Consider the following 18,230-nt stretch of genomic DNA (forward strand, 5'->3'; position numbering starts at 1 on the left):
AAAGCTACATTTCTTTCGTATGTCTCATTCCTGATGCCCGAGCCCCGGAAAAAGTTGCAAAAATAAAAAAATATATAAATATTTTTTTTTTCTTTTAATAACATTAGCGGGCTCCAAAGATTCCCTGCTATATTCCATAACTGTATCTTAATCCAGTGAAGGGTACGCCACCACCCATTGTTTTACTCCTACGAATATTTCAAGCAGACCGTCACAGGCGATCTCCACGAGTCGGCAGTGACTGCGCAAGGGCAAAGAAAGACGGCAAGCGGAGCGAAAGACGGAATCCAACACGAAAATAAATAAATTTAATACAATCCTCTCTCTTGACTCTCAAGTCTGTCGTCACTGTGCCGGCTTCCGCCGCTCGCGCGCGCGCGCACGTGCTACATACATGATCATTGTTGCTAGCAGGAGAAAGAGTGGTTATGGAATTAATTACTCCACCAGCTCTCAGAATCCGATCCTCCCTCTATCCACGAAGTGCTCCTCCCCGTCTCCCTCCTTTAAATCTCCTGAAGCCTTCTCTCTCCGTCGACTCTCGCCTCTTCCGATCCCCTCGCAGCCTTCGTCTCTTCAGGTGTCCTCTCTCCCCCGATCCCTGCTGCCATTCCGATCCGATGGGTTCTTTTTCTTGCCCAAAGTAGCAATTACAGAAAGAATTTGAGAGGAGAGCGAATTCTTAATTCGAGCAGTTTTTTTGCGTGCAGGAGGTGGAGTTTGGGTCGTGGAGGCGGCGGTTTCGGGATGGACGGAGGGAGGGCCACCGCGGATGCCACATCCGGGCGGATGGTATTCGAGCCCATACTTGAAGAGGGGGTTTTCCGGTTCGATTGCTCGGGGAATGACAGAGATGTGGCGTTTCCGAGCATTTCTTTTGCTGACCCCAAGGCAAGGGAGACGCCGATCATGGTACATAAGGTGCCGGAGTATATCCCTATGTTTGAACGTGTTTATGGACAGCAGATGGTCAAGATTCAGGTTTGCTGTTGTTTCTTTCCGTGATTTTGATCTTTGTAGCTGAAATTATGTAGAGTTTAGCACTTGTTTGAACTTATATATGATGAGATTATCATGATGTGCAGTTTACTGGACAAATTGCTGTACTTAAATTGATTGATAATGTTGATCTTCGTTGACGATCATGGCTCATAAGTTGAAGTTAAGCTTCAGTATTGCCTATACATTTGGCACATCTGGCCATCCGGCACGGCAGCCTCCAAAATTCTAGGCATAGGGACGTGACATTTATCCTCAAAAAACATCTAGACACGAGGACATGACATACATATATGTATGTATAAGTAACTTGATATCCATATATTTATGCATATACCGTTGTTTTGTTGCTTAGCCTGATTTAAGATTACTTATGATGTGTTTAAATACTTACATTAATAGCTAACTATGATAACTTTATAGTAAAATAATAATGATACTTCACTTAGAATATCCATAAAATTGTAATAACTTTATATCAAAAACATGATGGCACTTTGCTTAAAGTGTCTAGCGCTTGAAACTGGAGTCTCCTCCATGGCACTCCAAAAAAATGCCAAGTGCCAGCACTTTTTTTCGTTGTCAACGAGATACTTCAGAGTGGAGTGTCTAGCTGTGGCATGATCCATCTTGCAGCATCCCAAGGGTCCAAAAGTAATGACACTTAAGAAAACCAAAAATCGGAGTTTCTACGTAATATAATTAAGATATGGAGGAAGGGTCTAGATGCTTTATAATAATTTGAAATCATACTTCTTTGAAATGAAGGGGAGAGGTGAATGTGCATATATCCACTTCTATTGTTTTTTCTTTTGTGTCTAAACTTATGCTTTGGTCATTCTGCTAATCCATAGAAAGTAGAATATATCTCTGCTATAAAATTTATTTGAAATTAATAATAATTTGCTTACCTTATGTGAAACTTAACTATTTTAGTTATTTCTTTGGAGTTGTTATCTTTATGTTAACTTTTATGATATAAATGTTTTTGATATTATTATATAATATGCACCTTTTGTAGCACAGCTTCCTCCTGGATCATCTTTTTATGGAACTGGAGAAGTAAGTGGGCAGCTTGAGCGGACAGGCAAGCGGGTATGTCATCTATCCAGTTACATATAGCATCTATGTTGTCCAAGTACTTAACCCCCATGCTCATTTCAGATTTTTACATGGAACACGGATGCATGGGGTTTTGGTCCAGGAACCACGTCCCTGTATCAGTCACATCCTTGGGTTCTAGCTCTTCTACCAGATGGAAAGGCATTGGGTGTTCTTGCTGACACAACTCGGCGTTGTGAGGTTGGGCAATATTCCTTCCTTCTGTAGATGGATCTTCCAGACTCATTCATGTTTTGGTTTCACCTCTAAAGTGATGCCGAATTCTATCAATCTGGTGATCGAATTCTTTTTTGACAGGTTGACTTACGGGAAGATTCCACGATAAAGTTTATGGCAGCGGATGTTTACCCTGTTATCACATTTGGTCCATTTGAGACACCTACTGATGTCCTGATGTCACTGTCTCATGCAATTGGTTATTTTCTTAAAAACATTTCTCAATTTTCTAGCTATCATTTAAAACACTTTAATCTATTTCATAGATTTGAATTTACGTGTTGTCTCTATTTGTATTTGTTGTGTACTTGGATTATTACATATCCGATTAAATGACAGGAAAAACTTGAATCCAGCAGGACATTTTTCGTGCTTATTTTTCATGTATATACATATTTTTAAGGCCAAATGGAGTTTAATTTGTTGAATTAAATTAGTGATTTGATTGCTTTTCAGCATGTGTTTTAAATAGCGTCTTTGATAGCTTCTAGATCATAGAGCTAAATGCTTAAGAAAGTTGATTAGTGAACTTGCTGGTGAATAGAATTGTGCAATATTATTATTCTAATTGTCCAATGAGAAATACAACACAAGTAGGTTCCTCACACAAACCAGGGTGGTCCTAACTGAACCTTTTTAGGTGATCAACTTGAAATTGAAAATTAATGATCCCCTGTCATGTGGTGAAGACTGTGTAGGGGGGACATCGATAACTATATCTGGCCAACATTAGATAATTATAATTATTGGAAGGATCTAGCAATGCTTGTCACCAAATTCAGTAACGTGTTAATTGGAGGCCAATATCTGGATTCAATGAAAACTACATGATTTTGTATTGAACTCCACAACAGTGCAGTGGTTCATTGCAAGAACAATGGCTTAACATTAAAAGTTGAATATAATTATGGCCTCTCTCTTATGGCATTTACTGAACATACATAACTCCAATATATTTACATTGGGAGACTTTGGTAAACAGACAACAAAATATTCTATTTTTGTTATCAATTGTTTCTGAAAGTACCTAAATTATACTGGCAATTTTATGCAAAATTATATCTTTTCTTGTTTCCCTTTATGATGTCATTTGCATTGTCCTCTATTCTATTATATAATGCGAACTCCCAAGTGCTCTGTTCATTAAGCACCTTGCTTCAGTGGCTTGATGTACATGCATTGCACGTACCATCCTCTAGTAGTTTCTACATTATGACATTCAACTATAACATATATAAGTATCCGAGGCAGCAGTTAGTATAAAAACCGAACTTTATCAAATCATATCAGACTTGGCAATTTGCTCATGATAGTTGAAATTTCTCTTGTGATCTATATTGCTTTTACCATTACAATTTGGTTTCCATATCCATTCTTCTCCGTTAAAATTTTAGGAACTGTTTTTATGCCTCCAAAATGGTCACTTGGCTATCATCAATGTCGTTGGAGCTATGACTCTGCTGCAAAAGTTCTCGAGGTACTTTGATATTAATCACTTAACTTGCATATTGCTCCTTTTGTTTACATTTTAAATCTTTTTTTTTCTTTTTTGGGTTTGCGAACTAGTTTAATTGTTTTCCTTTATGAAATCAGTAGCCCTTGGACCCTGGTATGGCCATAAAATTAAGTTTATTATAATAAATATGTGCTGGCTTTCGCTTCTGATGTTCATACTTTGGCTTTTTCCTGTTACAGATTGCTAGAACATTTCGAGAGAAATGCATACCTTGTGATGTCATATGGATGGACATTGACTATATGGATGGCTTTCGATGTTTTACATTTGACAAAGTATGTTCCTTCATACTAAGCCTGGATATAATATTCAGTCATTATTGTGCATCTCTATAGTCACCATAGGAGGTTTTATTTAGAGGCTTAATTTTTTTTGATCATTTTAAGATCAGGCTTATGATGTGGCAGATATGAAAAGAATAAGCTGCTTGTATCATAGTTCAAGTGGCTAGCAAATGGAGATTAAATACGACTAGACATCTAAATGCAAACAATAATGTCATTCATTATTTAGAAACGTGTTTCGTGTACATCCATGCGATAGATTTTTCATGTTTATGTGCATGTGGATACATGTATAGCATGCTGATGTTGGAGTTGTTTGTTTTCAAATGATGGTTTTAGTTATCGGATTGTACTGGTCAGTAAGCTACGTATCATACTGTACCAGCAGGGAAATCAGTACCTGGTAGGGCCCCCTAAACTGAGTTTGGTGCCAAGGAATGTGCTATATTGACACTCGGTACGTGTTGTACCAGTTGGATTCCTGTATGGGCATCGAAATCAGTACTTCAAATTGTTTGTTACATCATGACAATATTGAACCTCATGGAAGATTAACACTTGCAATAATTGATATTTCAAGCAGTCTGATATCATGTATCATGCTGTATTTGATGTATTTTTGGCGTTTCATGTTTCTTGTATGTATGTGAAGGAAGGTGTTTTGGTTTACTGTGGATCGCACTTGTGCAAAATAGGGATTTCATGTTGAGACTTCATGTACTAACTCTTTTCTTGCATTTCTCCAACCAATGCAGCAATCAAACTGATCCCTTGCAGAGATAATCTCCTTGTCCTGGTGTACCAAAATTTTAGCATGAGGCAAAAATAAAACCTCAAGCATGCATTTCATTGACTAATTAGAGAGCAATGGAACATTTTTCAAAATGCATGCTATAAATGCTGTAGAATAATTTTCTAGCTGTACTGAGATTTTCAAAATTGTTCTCATGGAATAAGTACTAATCAGCCTTTATCCATCTTCTTCTGATTAGTAATCATAGCTGCATGATTGATCACTGATGCATGATGATATACATGACAGGTGCCAAACTTTGTATTTGGCTATGTGAGAAGTTTAGTAATCGTTGCAACCTTCTATTGAGATTTATCGGTTCTTTTCTTTCTTTCTTTTTTTTCTTTATTTCTTTTCTTTTTCTAACCTAACAATCTTTCAGTATCAAATATTTGATTAAAAATCATAAGAATACCTGTCAAAGCTTGTTCTGACTATTTGGGAGTGGCTTTTTAATATGCATTTTCTGGGTCAAGTAAATACATATTTTTTTTGGAAAAAAATCTTGAGAGCAGTATCAAGTGGCCATATCATAATTCCTTTTGGTTGGTTAGGTAATTTCTCTTGCTTCAGGAGCAAGCGAGCCCTACAGGGGACTAAAAATATCACTAGACCACTGTAACTCCAAGCTTGCTAATGCATGTTCACAAATTTTCAGGTTTGCTTTTACACCATATGAATGTTCATTGATTCTAGGATTTGTTTACTAGTCATTTATTCTTCTAATTTGAGGCAATTTATGTCTGTTTTTGTATTGCGGGTGCATAAAGAACTTGAGGATCTATTACATTGCCTGCACAAAGGGCGTAAAGAATAAAAAGTCTCATACACTTTTCCATATGCGCATATCTGCTCGCATATAGCTCTTATTTATGCTTAGATATGTTTTATTGTAGAACCTTATTAACTTTCTCATGTATTCTGTAGATTCAGGGTAATTTCCCAAATGCACAGATTGTAATATTTGTTATTATTGCAGGAACATTTCCCTGATCCAAAATCCATGGTAAACGACCTTCATGCCATTGGCTTCAGGGCAATCTGGATGCTTGATCCTGGGATTAAACATGAAAAGGGTTACTTTGTCTATGATAGTGGTTCTCAAAGTGATATCTGGATACAAAGAGCAGATGGGAAGCCTTTTGTTGGTAAGGTTTTCATTGAGTTTTGATATAAATTTGAGATTTGATGTTCATTATCCCTTTTCTTTGCCATTTTCAAGGGAAGGTGTGGCCCGGCCCTTGTGTTTTTCCTGATTTCACGCAAGAAAAAGCACGTTTCTGGTGGGCTAATTTAGTGAGAAACTTCATGGCTAATGGAGTCGATGGAATATGGAATGATATGAATGAGCCTGCTGTTTTCAAGGCAAATCTTAGAAAAGTTAACTTTATATTTTGCACTTTCTGTTATTGGTGATTAAAACTAACATTCTTGATATGTAGACTGTAACAAAAACAATGCCAGAGAGCAACATTCACAGAGGAGACATTGAACTTGGTGGTCACCAAAATCACACTCATTATCATAATGTAATTCCTCAAGCTAACATTTTTTCTGCCTTTATTGGTTATGCTAACATAAATTGCAGTTAATCATTTTGTTTTCTTGATTTAAAGTTAAACAAGGTGTTTATGAGCTATTAAATTCTTGTTATATGTGCTATGTTCTAATTCATAGTTATAGTTGGAATATCAAGTTCTAATTTTCATCTCCATGCAGGTTTATGGCATGCTGATGGCAAGATCAACTTATGAGGGAATGAAAATGGCTAGTGGGACTAAACGACCATTTGTTCTCACCAGAGCTGGTTTCATAGGAAGTCAACGTTATGCTGCAACCTGGACTGGAGATAACCTATCAAACTGGGAGCACCTACATATGAGTATACCTATGGTGCTTCAATTGGTAAGTTGATGCTGCACAAAAAGCTACTGTTTATACTAATATATGGTAGTATACTTGAAAATTGAAATAGAATTGAATAGCTTCGGCTACTATTAGAGGATTAAAAGTTACTCAGGACTATCTTCAGTCACTGGAGGTGGTTAAAGTATTTAGGTTAGAGACATCCATCCATTTGTTTAGGATCTTGTAAGTAAATGTACGAAATTAATAATAAATTTCTGCCAATTGGCCATCTTCTTCCAAAGTTTAATAGTATTTGGGAGATTTACATTCTGCTATATGCAATTCTGTTGTTGTTTGAGTATCATGTACGAGATGTTGTAGGCGTTCTCTACTTTATATATGTTGTGCTTACATCATGGTGCATGGTAAAACTGCTTTTACTGTTTAACTTCGAAATGCAATTTGATAGTAAACCCATGTTTTAGACTGCCGGTCTGTCTATGAGGGTCTCTGCCATGCTATCATCTGCCTAAGTTCGAACCTTATGTTTGAGGGAGAGAAATAGTAAGTGCACCTTTCAGGATCAGGTTTGAACTTGTCAAATTTCACAAATGATAATAAAAAATCTTTAGTTGTATGGGTATTGCAGCCATCTATAATTCTGTATTACATATCACGTGCATCAGATGTCGTGGATTCGAGACGATGTTACATGGTAAGCGATTGCATACTCCTTACCTTCCCATTATAAACCCCGCTTGCAGTGTGCATTTCATTTTTGGCATCATCATAACATTTGATGGTCAAATTTCTTGTAACACAGTCTTCAGTGATTTCAACTAATTATATGTTCTGTCACTCCCTCTTTCAAACATACGATCCATGTTATGCAATAAGGCTAGTTAATACGCTGTAGCTTACTCCCTTTTGTCTTTGGCTTGAGACAAGCTATGATCTACCATGTGCTAGGCTCACAGAGATGACATGATTGACATTGAACATATGCCATTGTCCATATCATGGGTTGATTCTTGCTGTTTATTGAACTTTTATATTAGGTTTCTCTTCTTTTCTGTTTGTTTTCTTATCCTTCTTTATTTATGATGTGCCGACGCTTACAGGATGTCAAAAACAATGTAGATATAGTCTTGCCAGCTAACTTAAGAGTGTGTGTGTGTTTGTTGAAGTATTGCCTTAAAAAGACCTCAGTATATATACACATAAAAAAACTTGAATACATCATCTGATTCTGTCCTGGAGCTAGAAATGTTATAATATGCTACCAAAGAGGTCTCCTTGTCATAAGTGCTATATGGCTCAACAAAGTAATCTGTTCTCCTACTTAGTTTTTGAAGTAGATATTTCCTGTCAATCATGAGTGTTTTCTAGTAGTATGAATTTTGAGGTGTGTTACCTCCACTTGTGCTTCCAAATGTGCTCAAGATTTTGTTTTTGGGACAGGGGCTCAGTGGGCAGCCGTTGTCAGGACCAGATATTGGTGGATTCGCCGGAAATGCAACTCCAAAACTTTTTGGAAGATGGATGGCAGTAGGTGCTTTGTTTCCCTTTTGTCGTGGGCATTCTGAGTCTGGGACCATTGACCACGAACCATGGTCTTTTGGAGAAGAGGTATGTACTCATCCTTCAAATACCTTAAACCATCGGTTATTGGTTTATGATCATTTGGCTAAATAGTGAGATTCTAGGAAGTAAACATTGATCACTCATATTATTTTGAAATTATCGATAAACCGGAGTGCATAATGAAAACCTTATCCAAAATGTTGGCTCTAGGATATATAGAACTGAGACGCTTCTGGTGAAACTGAGAAGATTTGGAAGTTAGATTGCAGAGACTTTTTTTTTTTGTTTTTAATTTGATACTGCAACACTAGGAGCTTTTTGATTCATGTAAAAAGTGCAGTTGACCTATAATGCTGATTTATTAGCTAATTATACTACTAGTAGTAGTCTAGTACTAGTGTCATTATTATTTAGTTCCATTTGATTCTTAGATGCTACTTCTACCTTTTAAATACAAATGTGGGGATGCTGACAAGAAATAAGTACATTAATCTTCATACTTTTAGTAAACAGTGGGAGATCACCCCATCTATTGTTTTGTTGCTTTATGAAAATATAGCTCATCCATACCTTACAGAAAGCTTGCACTTTTTGATCACATACCTATCATATTATTCTCTATGGCTGCATTCTTTTGTGAAATACTGGATCTTGTAGAAGAAATTTATTTGTATCTCAGAGTACAAGGCAAATATATCCATTTCCAATTTGTGAAATTGTCTACTCTATGGGCACCACTGATGTCTGCCCAACCATCATGAAAGGGTGGATCGTTTGGCATAATCAGCATCCGCTTATCAAAAACCCTTAATCCTAGATACTCCAGATATGGCCATTAAGATAAAACCTGCTGGCTTGAGCCCATCCTGGCTTGACCTCTCTAGTTTTCTAAGCCTGATTGTGCCCAGCTCAACCTGATAAGACCCTAACTCTAGTTTTGAGCGCAAGGTAGATGGGAGGGTGGATAGAGAGGGATTGGAGTGGAGGGAGGAGGGGGGATGGCTGATGGTGGGGTCAGGCACACTGAGAGTGGTGGTTGCGGGAGCAATATGAGAGAGAGAGAGAGAGAGAGAGAGAGAGAGAGAGGATTGATCAGTTAGAATTAAGGCTAATCCAAGAAAAAGTAGAAATACATTGTCCGTGGAATTTCTTTTACCGCTTTAATTAAGATGTAGATTTAATGGCAAAAAACTGGTTTGTTTCTGGGCCAAACATTAGCTCAAACATACAGTTTTATGTTTCACCAAGACTCTGGACTTGGATTTTGAGCTGCACTATCTAAAACCAAACCTGATATTAATTCGATTTACCAGAACCGAGCTGGTTTGGCAAAACTTTTTTAATTTGAAATGTGAAACTGTCATATGCTAAGGAAAAATTCAAATTGGTTCGGTTTTTATTTGGTCAACCTGCAGCTGACCTGGTTAACACTGCATATAACATAAAAGAAAGTGATTCTAAATTGGTTTTGTTTTAATTTTGTCAACCCATACCTATCCCAGTTTGGACTCCATGTAGATTCCTATAGTAAGAAACCGATAAATCTGGATGTGGGGACCCGAATCTGACTTGGTTTTAAATTTATATATTTTTGCCAGACCCAGTTCTTAGTTAAAGATTGTATAGTTATATATTTTTTCCCTGGATTGAACCAAGTCAGCCAGGCAGGTCTGGTAAAAATTTGCGAACCCTAAGAATTACTGCTCCAAAAGATACAAAGAGCATTAGGATATTATGCAGTTGCCAGAAGCGCTTCTGCAGCTTCCTGTGAACCTAGATTTACTAATCACCTTAAGGTTGTTTGACATGCTAGCATCCTTGACGGTAAAGTTATTTGTTTATTCAAGGGGAACATAGGTCTTGTCATCTGTTCATTAAATTTCTGCACTCCTTTTTTTGATCCTCTTCTTTTTTCTGAAATGATTTTTATTCTAGATCTTTTTTGGTTAGGTCACAGAGTTTGGACATTGACATTCTTTTTAAATATATCTTAGCTTCTTTAATTGTATTACTATTTCATTTTATAGTGCGAAGAAGTATGCCGCCTTGCATTGATGAGGCGCTATCGGCTTATACCACACATATATACTCTTTTCTATATGGCTCATACAAAGGGAACAACCGTTGCAGCTCCCACTTTTTTTGCTGGTATCCTCCTCTTCTTGGAAACCAATTTCTGTAGGCCATGGTTAGTGGAGGTCTTGATGCTCAGTTGGCTTATGCAGATCCACAAGATTCTCGTTTGAGGGCAGTCGAAAATTCCTTTCTGTTGGGACCACTTTTAATTTGTGCCAGGTATTACTTTCTTTGGATCCAAATATGTATTTTCTTCCTTTGGATCCTTAAATATTTTGGAAGAACAAAATGTGTGTTTTATAATACTATATTCTTAATCATTTTTTTGTGTATACAGTAATAGAGTGCTGTATTTTTTTCTAATATTAGAAAACTTCTTTTCTAATATTTTTCGTAATCTTGATGCATGGTCAACAGCACTGTACCTGAGCAATGTTCGCATGAACTGTCACATGTGCTGCCAAAGGGAATCTGGTTGCGTTTCGATTTTGGTGATTCACATCCAGTAAGTTCATGTAATCCGAAAGATTTGCTTCGTAGTGGGGAAGAAAATGTTTTACTAACCTTTATTTGTATAAAAATTCAGGATTTGCCAACTTTCTATTTGCAAGGTGGTTCAATTATCCCTGTGGGTCCTCCTCTTCAACATGTCGGCGAGGCAAAACCAACTGATGAGATATCACTCATTATTGCTTTAGACAAAGATGGTATATTGCTATCATCTGCTTTTGACACGATGTCCCTTGAATCATAAATCTAGCTATTCCATTTTGAAACTAGGTCCAGCATAACTTTACCCATCCTAGCCAGTTAATTCAAACCTGAGTTAATATACTGTACCCGAACCTAATTGGGGAGGGGTTTGGATCATGTCATGTTCTGGTTGGTTGCAACTGCATTGCCATGTTCATAATGTTTGGTACATTGATAATTGAATGTAAGAAAATTCAAATGCTGGGATCTGGTCACTTGACTATAAAGACCAGCATAAACAATGAGCTAGGTGACTGGTATTGTTATAATGTTTCATGTCATAGGACAAGCATGGAGCCAAAAATCATCTCGACTTAGACAAATTGGTGCTCCAGATTGACATTTGTGACCTATCCATATTCTTGGTTATGGAGGATCCTTGAAAGAGTCCTCCACTATCCATCATCTGCAACATCCTTTTACAATGCTTCCTTTGAGTGACATTTTAATATAAATAAGCTGGATTTGTTTTCCGGTGACTCCTCATTATGCAGGTCTTTATATGGATAATTGTTGAAATAAATATTCATTTGATGGACAGTGTTGCTAGAAGACTAAGAAGAGGAATGATGTTGGAAAGTTCTCAGTGCTCATCTTATGATATAATGGATAAACTATGGATTTCTTATTCCAAATTATACTTTTCCAGGGTTATATTATTGTTTTTTTTTAGATTTGCACGAATCTATTGTTGCTTGCTAGGGGTCCAAATGGTTCTCCTATACCTGGATCTGACCCATCCTTGAAGTATAAAGCTGAAGGCAGGGCATGAGTCCTGCATAAACCTCATATTTGATCTGGTTAATTATGGATTTTGAAAAATTAGACCGGACCAGATCTGATAATGCACCCTCATTAGACCTGATGTATATTAGAAGGTTTGTGGCTAGCCCCTAAAACTTAGGTTTAACATGGAGCTTATCTGAAAAGAGAACCAATTTGACTTGAATCGCCATTTGAACTTATCAGATCTGGGTCAAGCTGGACTTAGGGCTATGCTTTATCTGATTGGTAGTTTGTGGTTACTTGGAGTAACAAACATGAATTTGCGAACAGTCACATCTGGATCAATGTGGGGCCAGCTGCTTGTGTCATCATGCAACAGTTCATGGTGTCTAAGGTATGAAGCACAATAATGACCAACATGTTTGGTGGGACAATGCACAATTGTGCTCATCTAATGATGTTGTTATGACATTCTATAGCATTTCAGCACCTCGTATCATTATATGTTGGTGCTTCAAACTTTGATTGTGCATGCTAGTTGACCAAAATTGGCTTATTTTTCAGTTTAAGTTCTTTATATTTTCTTTTTTCTTCATGTGAAATCTTTTAAAATATACCATTGCCCCTTGGGCAAGGGGGTGGGGGTTCAATTCCTGCTGGAGTCAGCTCCACGGGAGTGTTAGGGTAGAAAAAGTGGGGCTTACCCCTCCCAGTCTTAAATAAGAAAATCTTGCAAAATATCTTTTCCCCCTCCCTTTTAGGTTCAGTCTTTTTTCCCGTTTACATTGATTGTCATTGTGCTAAAATCCACCAATCAATGAATTTCACAAGACTCATGAGAGAGAGAGAGAGAGAGAGAGAGAGAGAGAGAGAGAGAGAGAGAGAGTTTTCTACCAACTGCGTTTGCCAAACTGTCCTGAAAAAGTATTAGGTATCTAGAGTTAAGAAATTATACCTAAATGGATCATAAATTAGATTTTCTTTTTCTGCACCATAACTGCGGTTCTCTTTCTCCAGGGAAAGCTGAAGGTGTTCTCTTCGAAGATGATGGTGATGGATATGAGTACACTCAAGGGAATTATCTCTTAACATATTATGTTGCCGAACTGCGTTCTTCAATGCTGAAAGTTAAAGTATCCAAAACTGAAGGATCATGGAAGAGGCCTAAACGTGCTCTCCATGCACAAATACTGCTGGGAGGAGGTGCCATGGTATGTTTTCTATTCAGATGTTAAGTGATTTTAGATATGATAGTGATGTGAAATTTTGAGCTTTTCTTTAATTGTAAAATTCAGATTGATGCACGGGGTGTTGATGGAGAGGAACTACATATTACGATGCCCCCAGAATTGGAAGTGTCTAACTTGGTAGCAGCCAGTGAAAATCAGTACCAAACACTGTTGGGTAATGACTTCTCCATGATGCTGCCATATTTTTCTGTTCATGTCTTGAAGATTTAAAAAAGCATGTTGATGAAGTAGCTACCATCAGAATAAAAATATTAGTGGCTTGATGGCATTTGTTATTGTTATTCTCATAGGCACTCATGGGACTGATGCTGTTGCAGGTCATCAATTGTATGATTATTGTTTTAGTGTTTTGTGAAATCCATGCTCTTGTAGCTTGAAAATCCTCTTCCATCATGCCTAGTAACATTGGCTGTTAGACATCAGGTGCTTGGATTTTACCATGCAAAATTATACAGGATAGGGTTGTGGAGATTGGGGATCCTATGCGGTGATCTTTTGGGTATATACATTTTGCTCCAGTGATTTGCAACTATTTGTGTTTTACATAAGTTTCCCATCGAGTTGATTTGGATGCACTTCTGCTGTTGAAGTTGAAGATTAGCTTGTGATTGTTTAGTCGCCATGCTCATATGGTTAACTGATTGATGCAGAAAGGGCTAGGTGTATCCCAGATGTACGTAGGTTTTCAGGACAAAAGGGAATTGAGCTCTCGAATACCCCCATTGAGCTAAAGAGTGGTGACTGGGTTCTTAAAGTGGTTCCTTGGATTGGGGGTCGAATTATCTCTATGGCACATCTTCCTTCTGGTAAGTTGTGCGGTTACTATCTTTTTCTTCAAGCTAATAATAGTAAAAATATGTTATGGTATTTGCTTGATGTCACACCTGTTCTCCAAGGACTTTTGAATGTGGCGAATTTTTTTCCTCTTTGTTTTTTTCCTCAGGAATACGGTTCTGTTTGATTAGCTTTCAGTCTCTCTGAATGAGATACTTGAATTGCTTTTGAGTACGGTGTAAAAGGAAACATAAGCAGTAGTGGTACGTATGACTTGTTTGTATAAATGTGTTTTGTATGCATCCACCCAGTAAATTGATAGAAAATTGCTCCAAGTGAAGTAACATTAGACCATTAAATTCAACAAAATATTCACTATTAGTTAAGATAATATGCTTTTGTACATAAAGTTTGATATTAATAGAGATTTGGTCTACTTGCAAAACTTTCATAATTATATGATTAAAGTTTTAACAAATATATTGTCTTTAATGGCACTATACTTTACCATTCTTAATGTTAATTTTCGAAAGTTAGAAGGGTTGTTTTATGCTGTGTGGTATAACATCAGACACCCGAAAACTATTGAAGTACGCAAGGTTTTGATAACGGCTAAGGTTGTGGGTCAGGTATGGGTTGAGTTTACTTTTTTTCCTTTTTTGGTAAAAGGGTCAGGGGTTTTTCATTCTGAATCAGCTCAACCAGTTGCCACATTGCCATACTATGACACAGAGGGAGATATTGATACATATCTATGCAAACTTAATTGGATTTTACTTTCTATAGAATGTTCTTTCTTTTATAGTTTAATTTAAATTTAAGGTTCAAGTTTTGTTTAGCAATTTTAAGGGAACTAGCAATGCAAGTCCAAGCACGATTCAGATGCATGATGTTTTTGTAAGTACTGGACATGATTAAACGTTAAGAAATACTTCATTCATTATTTTACAGCAAACCCAGCATAGATCAAATGACTATATTCCTTTATTTATATCTGTACGTCTTTAGTGTATCCTTGTTGGTTTCACTCTCTTGCACTTGAGCTTGTCAATACTTGGGGCGCTATGATATGGAATAATACGGTATATCTGCAACTGACATAGAACATGGTATGTTATATTTTAAATTTTCTATTATGCTGATGCTGTTATACTTGGGCTAATTTATGGATTAAATAGAAAGTAAAAATTTATAGACATCAAAGTCAATGTACCATTCCAAATTATTTCTAAAATGAAGCCTAATATCACATGTAGAAGATTAGCTTAGTTTATTGCATTTTAATTTCTTTTTTATAATGGTCTCGGATGCACTGGTGCTTATCCCATGTCTTCAAGATACGCTTGTTAGATTTGTAAATGTGTAAACTGGTAGACAGGTTTTACTTAAATTGGAATTTGGTTGTGGTGTCATTCGGACTTACTTTGAAATTAGCTGCTCTGTTTGGATGATTTCTTTTAGGCACCCAATGGCTTCACAGCAGAGTTGAAGTTGATGGATACGAAGAATACAGTGGCACTGAATACCGGTCTGCTGGATGCTCGGAGGAATATACAGTTGTTGAGTAAGGCTATTGATGAACTCATATTTTATTTCTGTTAAGTAATAGCACACTTTGTGGCATTTGGTTCGGGTGGATTTTCGAGATCAATTAGTTGTAGTTGCGACAATTATCGGCATGAGCCTATTACAAAAGCTTTGACAGAAAAATATTTCAAATAACTGCTGCATCTTTGGTTATGATAGATGTTTCCCTTTATAATGAATAAATATAACAAAAAATTGTATTTGTAGGAGAAATCTTGAACAATCAGGAGAAGAGGAATCACTTTGCTTAGAAGGGGATATTGGTGGTGGGTTAATTATCCGGCGCCAGATATCTATTCCAGAAGATGATCCAAAGGTTGTCCGAATTGATTCTAGAATTATAGCCCAAAATGTGGGAGCTGGTTCTGGTGGATTTTCAAGGTTAGCAGTAACCATGTTTGCTTATCAGGATTAGTACTGTTGTTCCAAAAATCTCTCGAACCTGGTGACTCATTTCTGGAATAGTGAGAATGTTCAGAAACTTAGTGCAAGCTGTATCATTTTACATGAAGTGTTTTTTGATGCTTTCTCATTCAATTGTACAGGTTATTTAGTTCTGGAACTTTAGTTCTATAATCTGGGTTACCTAATTGCTGTCTGACAAGCTAGGTCCACAAAACTGTATATTCTTGTCCGCTAATAACTTGTTGAAGTCCTTTTGTTCTGAAGGTTGGTTTGTTTGCGCGTGCACCCAATGTTCACTCTCCTGCACCCGACTGAAGTTTTGGTTGTATTCAATTCCATGGATGGTTCAAAGCATGAAATAGGCCATGAATCTGGAGAGCAATCATTTGAGGGGAATCTCCTCCCAAATGGTAACACTTCTTCATCTTTTGACCTCTATGCTAACAGTGATGGTGTTCTACAAATATAAGTTGACTTTTTTCTTCTTTCCACTTGCGTTCAGGGGAATGGATGCTGGTTGACAAATGTGCAGGACTGAGTCTGGTCAATCGCTTTGACCTAAGTCAGGTAAACAAATGCATGGTGCACTGGGGAACCGGAACAGCTAATCTAGAGTTGTGGTCTGTAGAGAGGCCAGTGTCTAAAGACAGCCCTTTGAGGATCTGTCATGAATATGAGGTGAAGCAAAATTTGTAACTCTCGATCATTGCTTCTTGTAGATCTGTGAGAAAAGATGGTATGATTTTTAATGGGATGATAAAGAAGGATTGTCTTGAATATGAGGTGAAGCAAAATATTTAACTCTCAGTTATTGCTTCTTGTAGATCTGCGAGAAAAAGATGGTATGATTTTTAATGGGATGATAAAGAAGGATATTTGTCAGTCTTTTAGAACTGTGTGAATGATGATGATAATTGAGGCTGCTTTTGGTGGAGGGGATAAGTGGAGAGATATCTTGCTAATACTCAAAAGTCAAAACAGTTGAAGAATAACCTTATTTACCCAAGTGCAAAAGGTAAGAGAGAAGGGAAGAGATAATTCTATTTTGTTATATTGGCAGAACAGAGTTACCTCGCGCATCAGAGGAAGCTTGTCCCCTCCAGTTATTTTGCTTCTATCTACTCTTCAAACATACAGAAAGAAGAGGATAATTTTGTCCTTGTACGAAAATAAAACTAAGCTATTTTGAAATTTGATGCACTCATTTATTCTCCACTTGTTCTTCCAACCAAATGCTAAAACACTATTTATTTTGTGGAAGTTCTATCTTTTCTGGAGCACAAGAGAGATTCATTTAAAATTTCTCCTCTCTATCAATGCAGCTTTACGCTCGTTGCTGTCTGATAAAAACGTGCTCATGGAACACCTTGCTAACCCACACCTTTGACAACCCTTTCCGTGTGCATGCACGTGTGCTTACGTGCATGTATGCATTAATGTGCATGCTATCATGAGAATGGTGATTTCCTCTAAATTCCATTAGAAGGGGTAGTATGCAACATCCTTTGATTTTCTTTGCTCCTAACTTGGCATCGCTTTTTTTTTTTAATCTCCGAAATAAAAATACAAATTCTGCTTTATATTTTTTTAAAAAATTAAAAATATATATATATTTAATGTAGCTAACTAATTTAAAAACTATAGATATGGCAATGATGGCAACGGTGGTGGTCGGTGGGAAGGTGTAATGGTGGTATGGTGATAGTATCCACGATGGAGAGATGGTGGTAGGAGATGCAGGTGGTGTCGGTGGCAAGGGCGGTGACAATATTTGGATGCAGCGGTGACATTGGTGGATATGGTGTGATGGTACCACGATGGTAGTAAAAATATAAATTTTTATTTTTTAAAAAATATTAATAGCAAGAATTTGTTCCTTTCTTTATTTTATATTAATGAAAATAATTTTTGAAAAATTTTAAAAAAAGCAATAATGATAACATGAATCCCTAACATTTATTATTCATTTTGTATTAGAGCAACAACTATATAAAAGGTTCCGTCCTAACTACAGGGCTTGCATTTCTTGGGCGCGGTTTCTCTCTCATTTTTTAAATATTGGGCATGCTCTAGTTCTAATGTACTCCAATGTCAACAAAACTATCTTTTTAAGATATTTGCATAACACGTAAGGCCACGAACTTCAAAATGCAAAGCAAATAGAAATCAAGTGTAACGGCAACTTTTTGACGGAAAAAAAAAGGTGCATTAGCAACATTTCGTTTGCGTTGCCGAATGGAGCTAAGCTGCATCCGCATTTCTTCACCCCAAGGTAAGTATTGGGATGGGTATTTGCT

General features: G+C 36.9%; 1 protein-coding gene across 3 annotated transcripts; it reads left to right on the plus strand.

Moving 5' to 3' along the window:
* The first annotated feature begins 295 nt into the window (after positions 1–295).
* Positions 296–16,823, plus strand: LOC103695624 (alpha-glucosidase 2). 3 transcript variants are annotated; one of them, XM_026800591.2, is made up of 23 exons: positions 337–580; positions 711–981; positions 2,026–2,094; positions 2,164–2,301; positions 2,419–2,536; positions 3,732–3,814; positions 4,033–4,128; positions 5,910–6,078; positions 6,153–6,295; positions 6,373–6,459; positions 6,650–6,835; positions 8,240–8,407; positions 10,390–10,510; positions 10,588–10,657; positions 10,856–10,943; positions 11,025–11,145; positions 12,935–13,128; positions 13,213–13,321; positions 13,818–13,973; positions 15,403–15,505; positions 15,736–15,909; positions 16,198–16,343; positions 16,436–16,823. In XM_026800591.2, exons 1-23 carry the CDS (start codon positions 429–431, stop codon positions 16,627–16,629), a joined length of 3,156 nt encoding a protein of 1,051 aa, XP_026656392.2. In that variant the 5' UTR covers positions 337–428; the 3' UTR covers positions 16,630–16,823. The 3 variants fall into 3 exon arrangements, with proteins under 3 accessions (XP_038974157.1, XP_026656392.2, XP_017702478.2); XM_017846989.3 differs by having other exon boundaries at positions 341–580; positions 696–981; XM_039118229.1 differs by lacking the exons at positions 15,403–15,505; positions 15,736–15,909; positions 16,198–16,343; positions 16,436–16,823 and adding an exon at positions 14,111–15,158 and having other exon boundaries at positions 296–580; positions 696–981.
* Positions 16,824–18,230: the final 1,407 nt, after the last annotated feature.

The sequence above is a fragment of the Phoenix dactylifera genome, chromosome 2 (assembly GCF_009389715.1).
Source record: "Phoenix dactylifera cultivar Barhee BC4 chromosome 2, palm_55x_up_171113_PBpolish2nd_filt_p, whole genome shotgun sequence".
Classification (NCBI taxonomy): domain Eukaryota; kingdom Viridiplantae; phylum Streptophyta; class Magnoliopsida; order Arecales; family Arecaceae; genus Phoenix; species Phoenix dactylifera.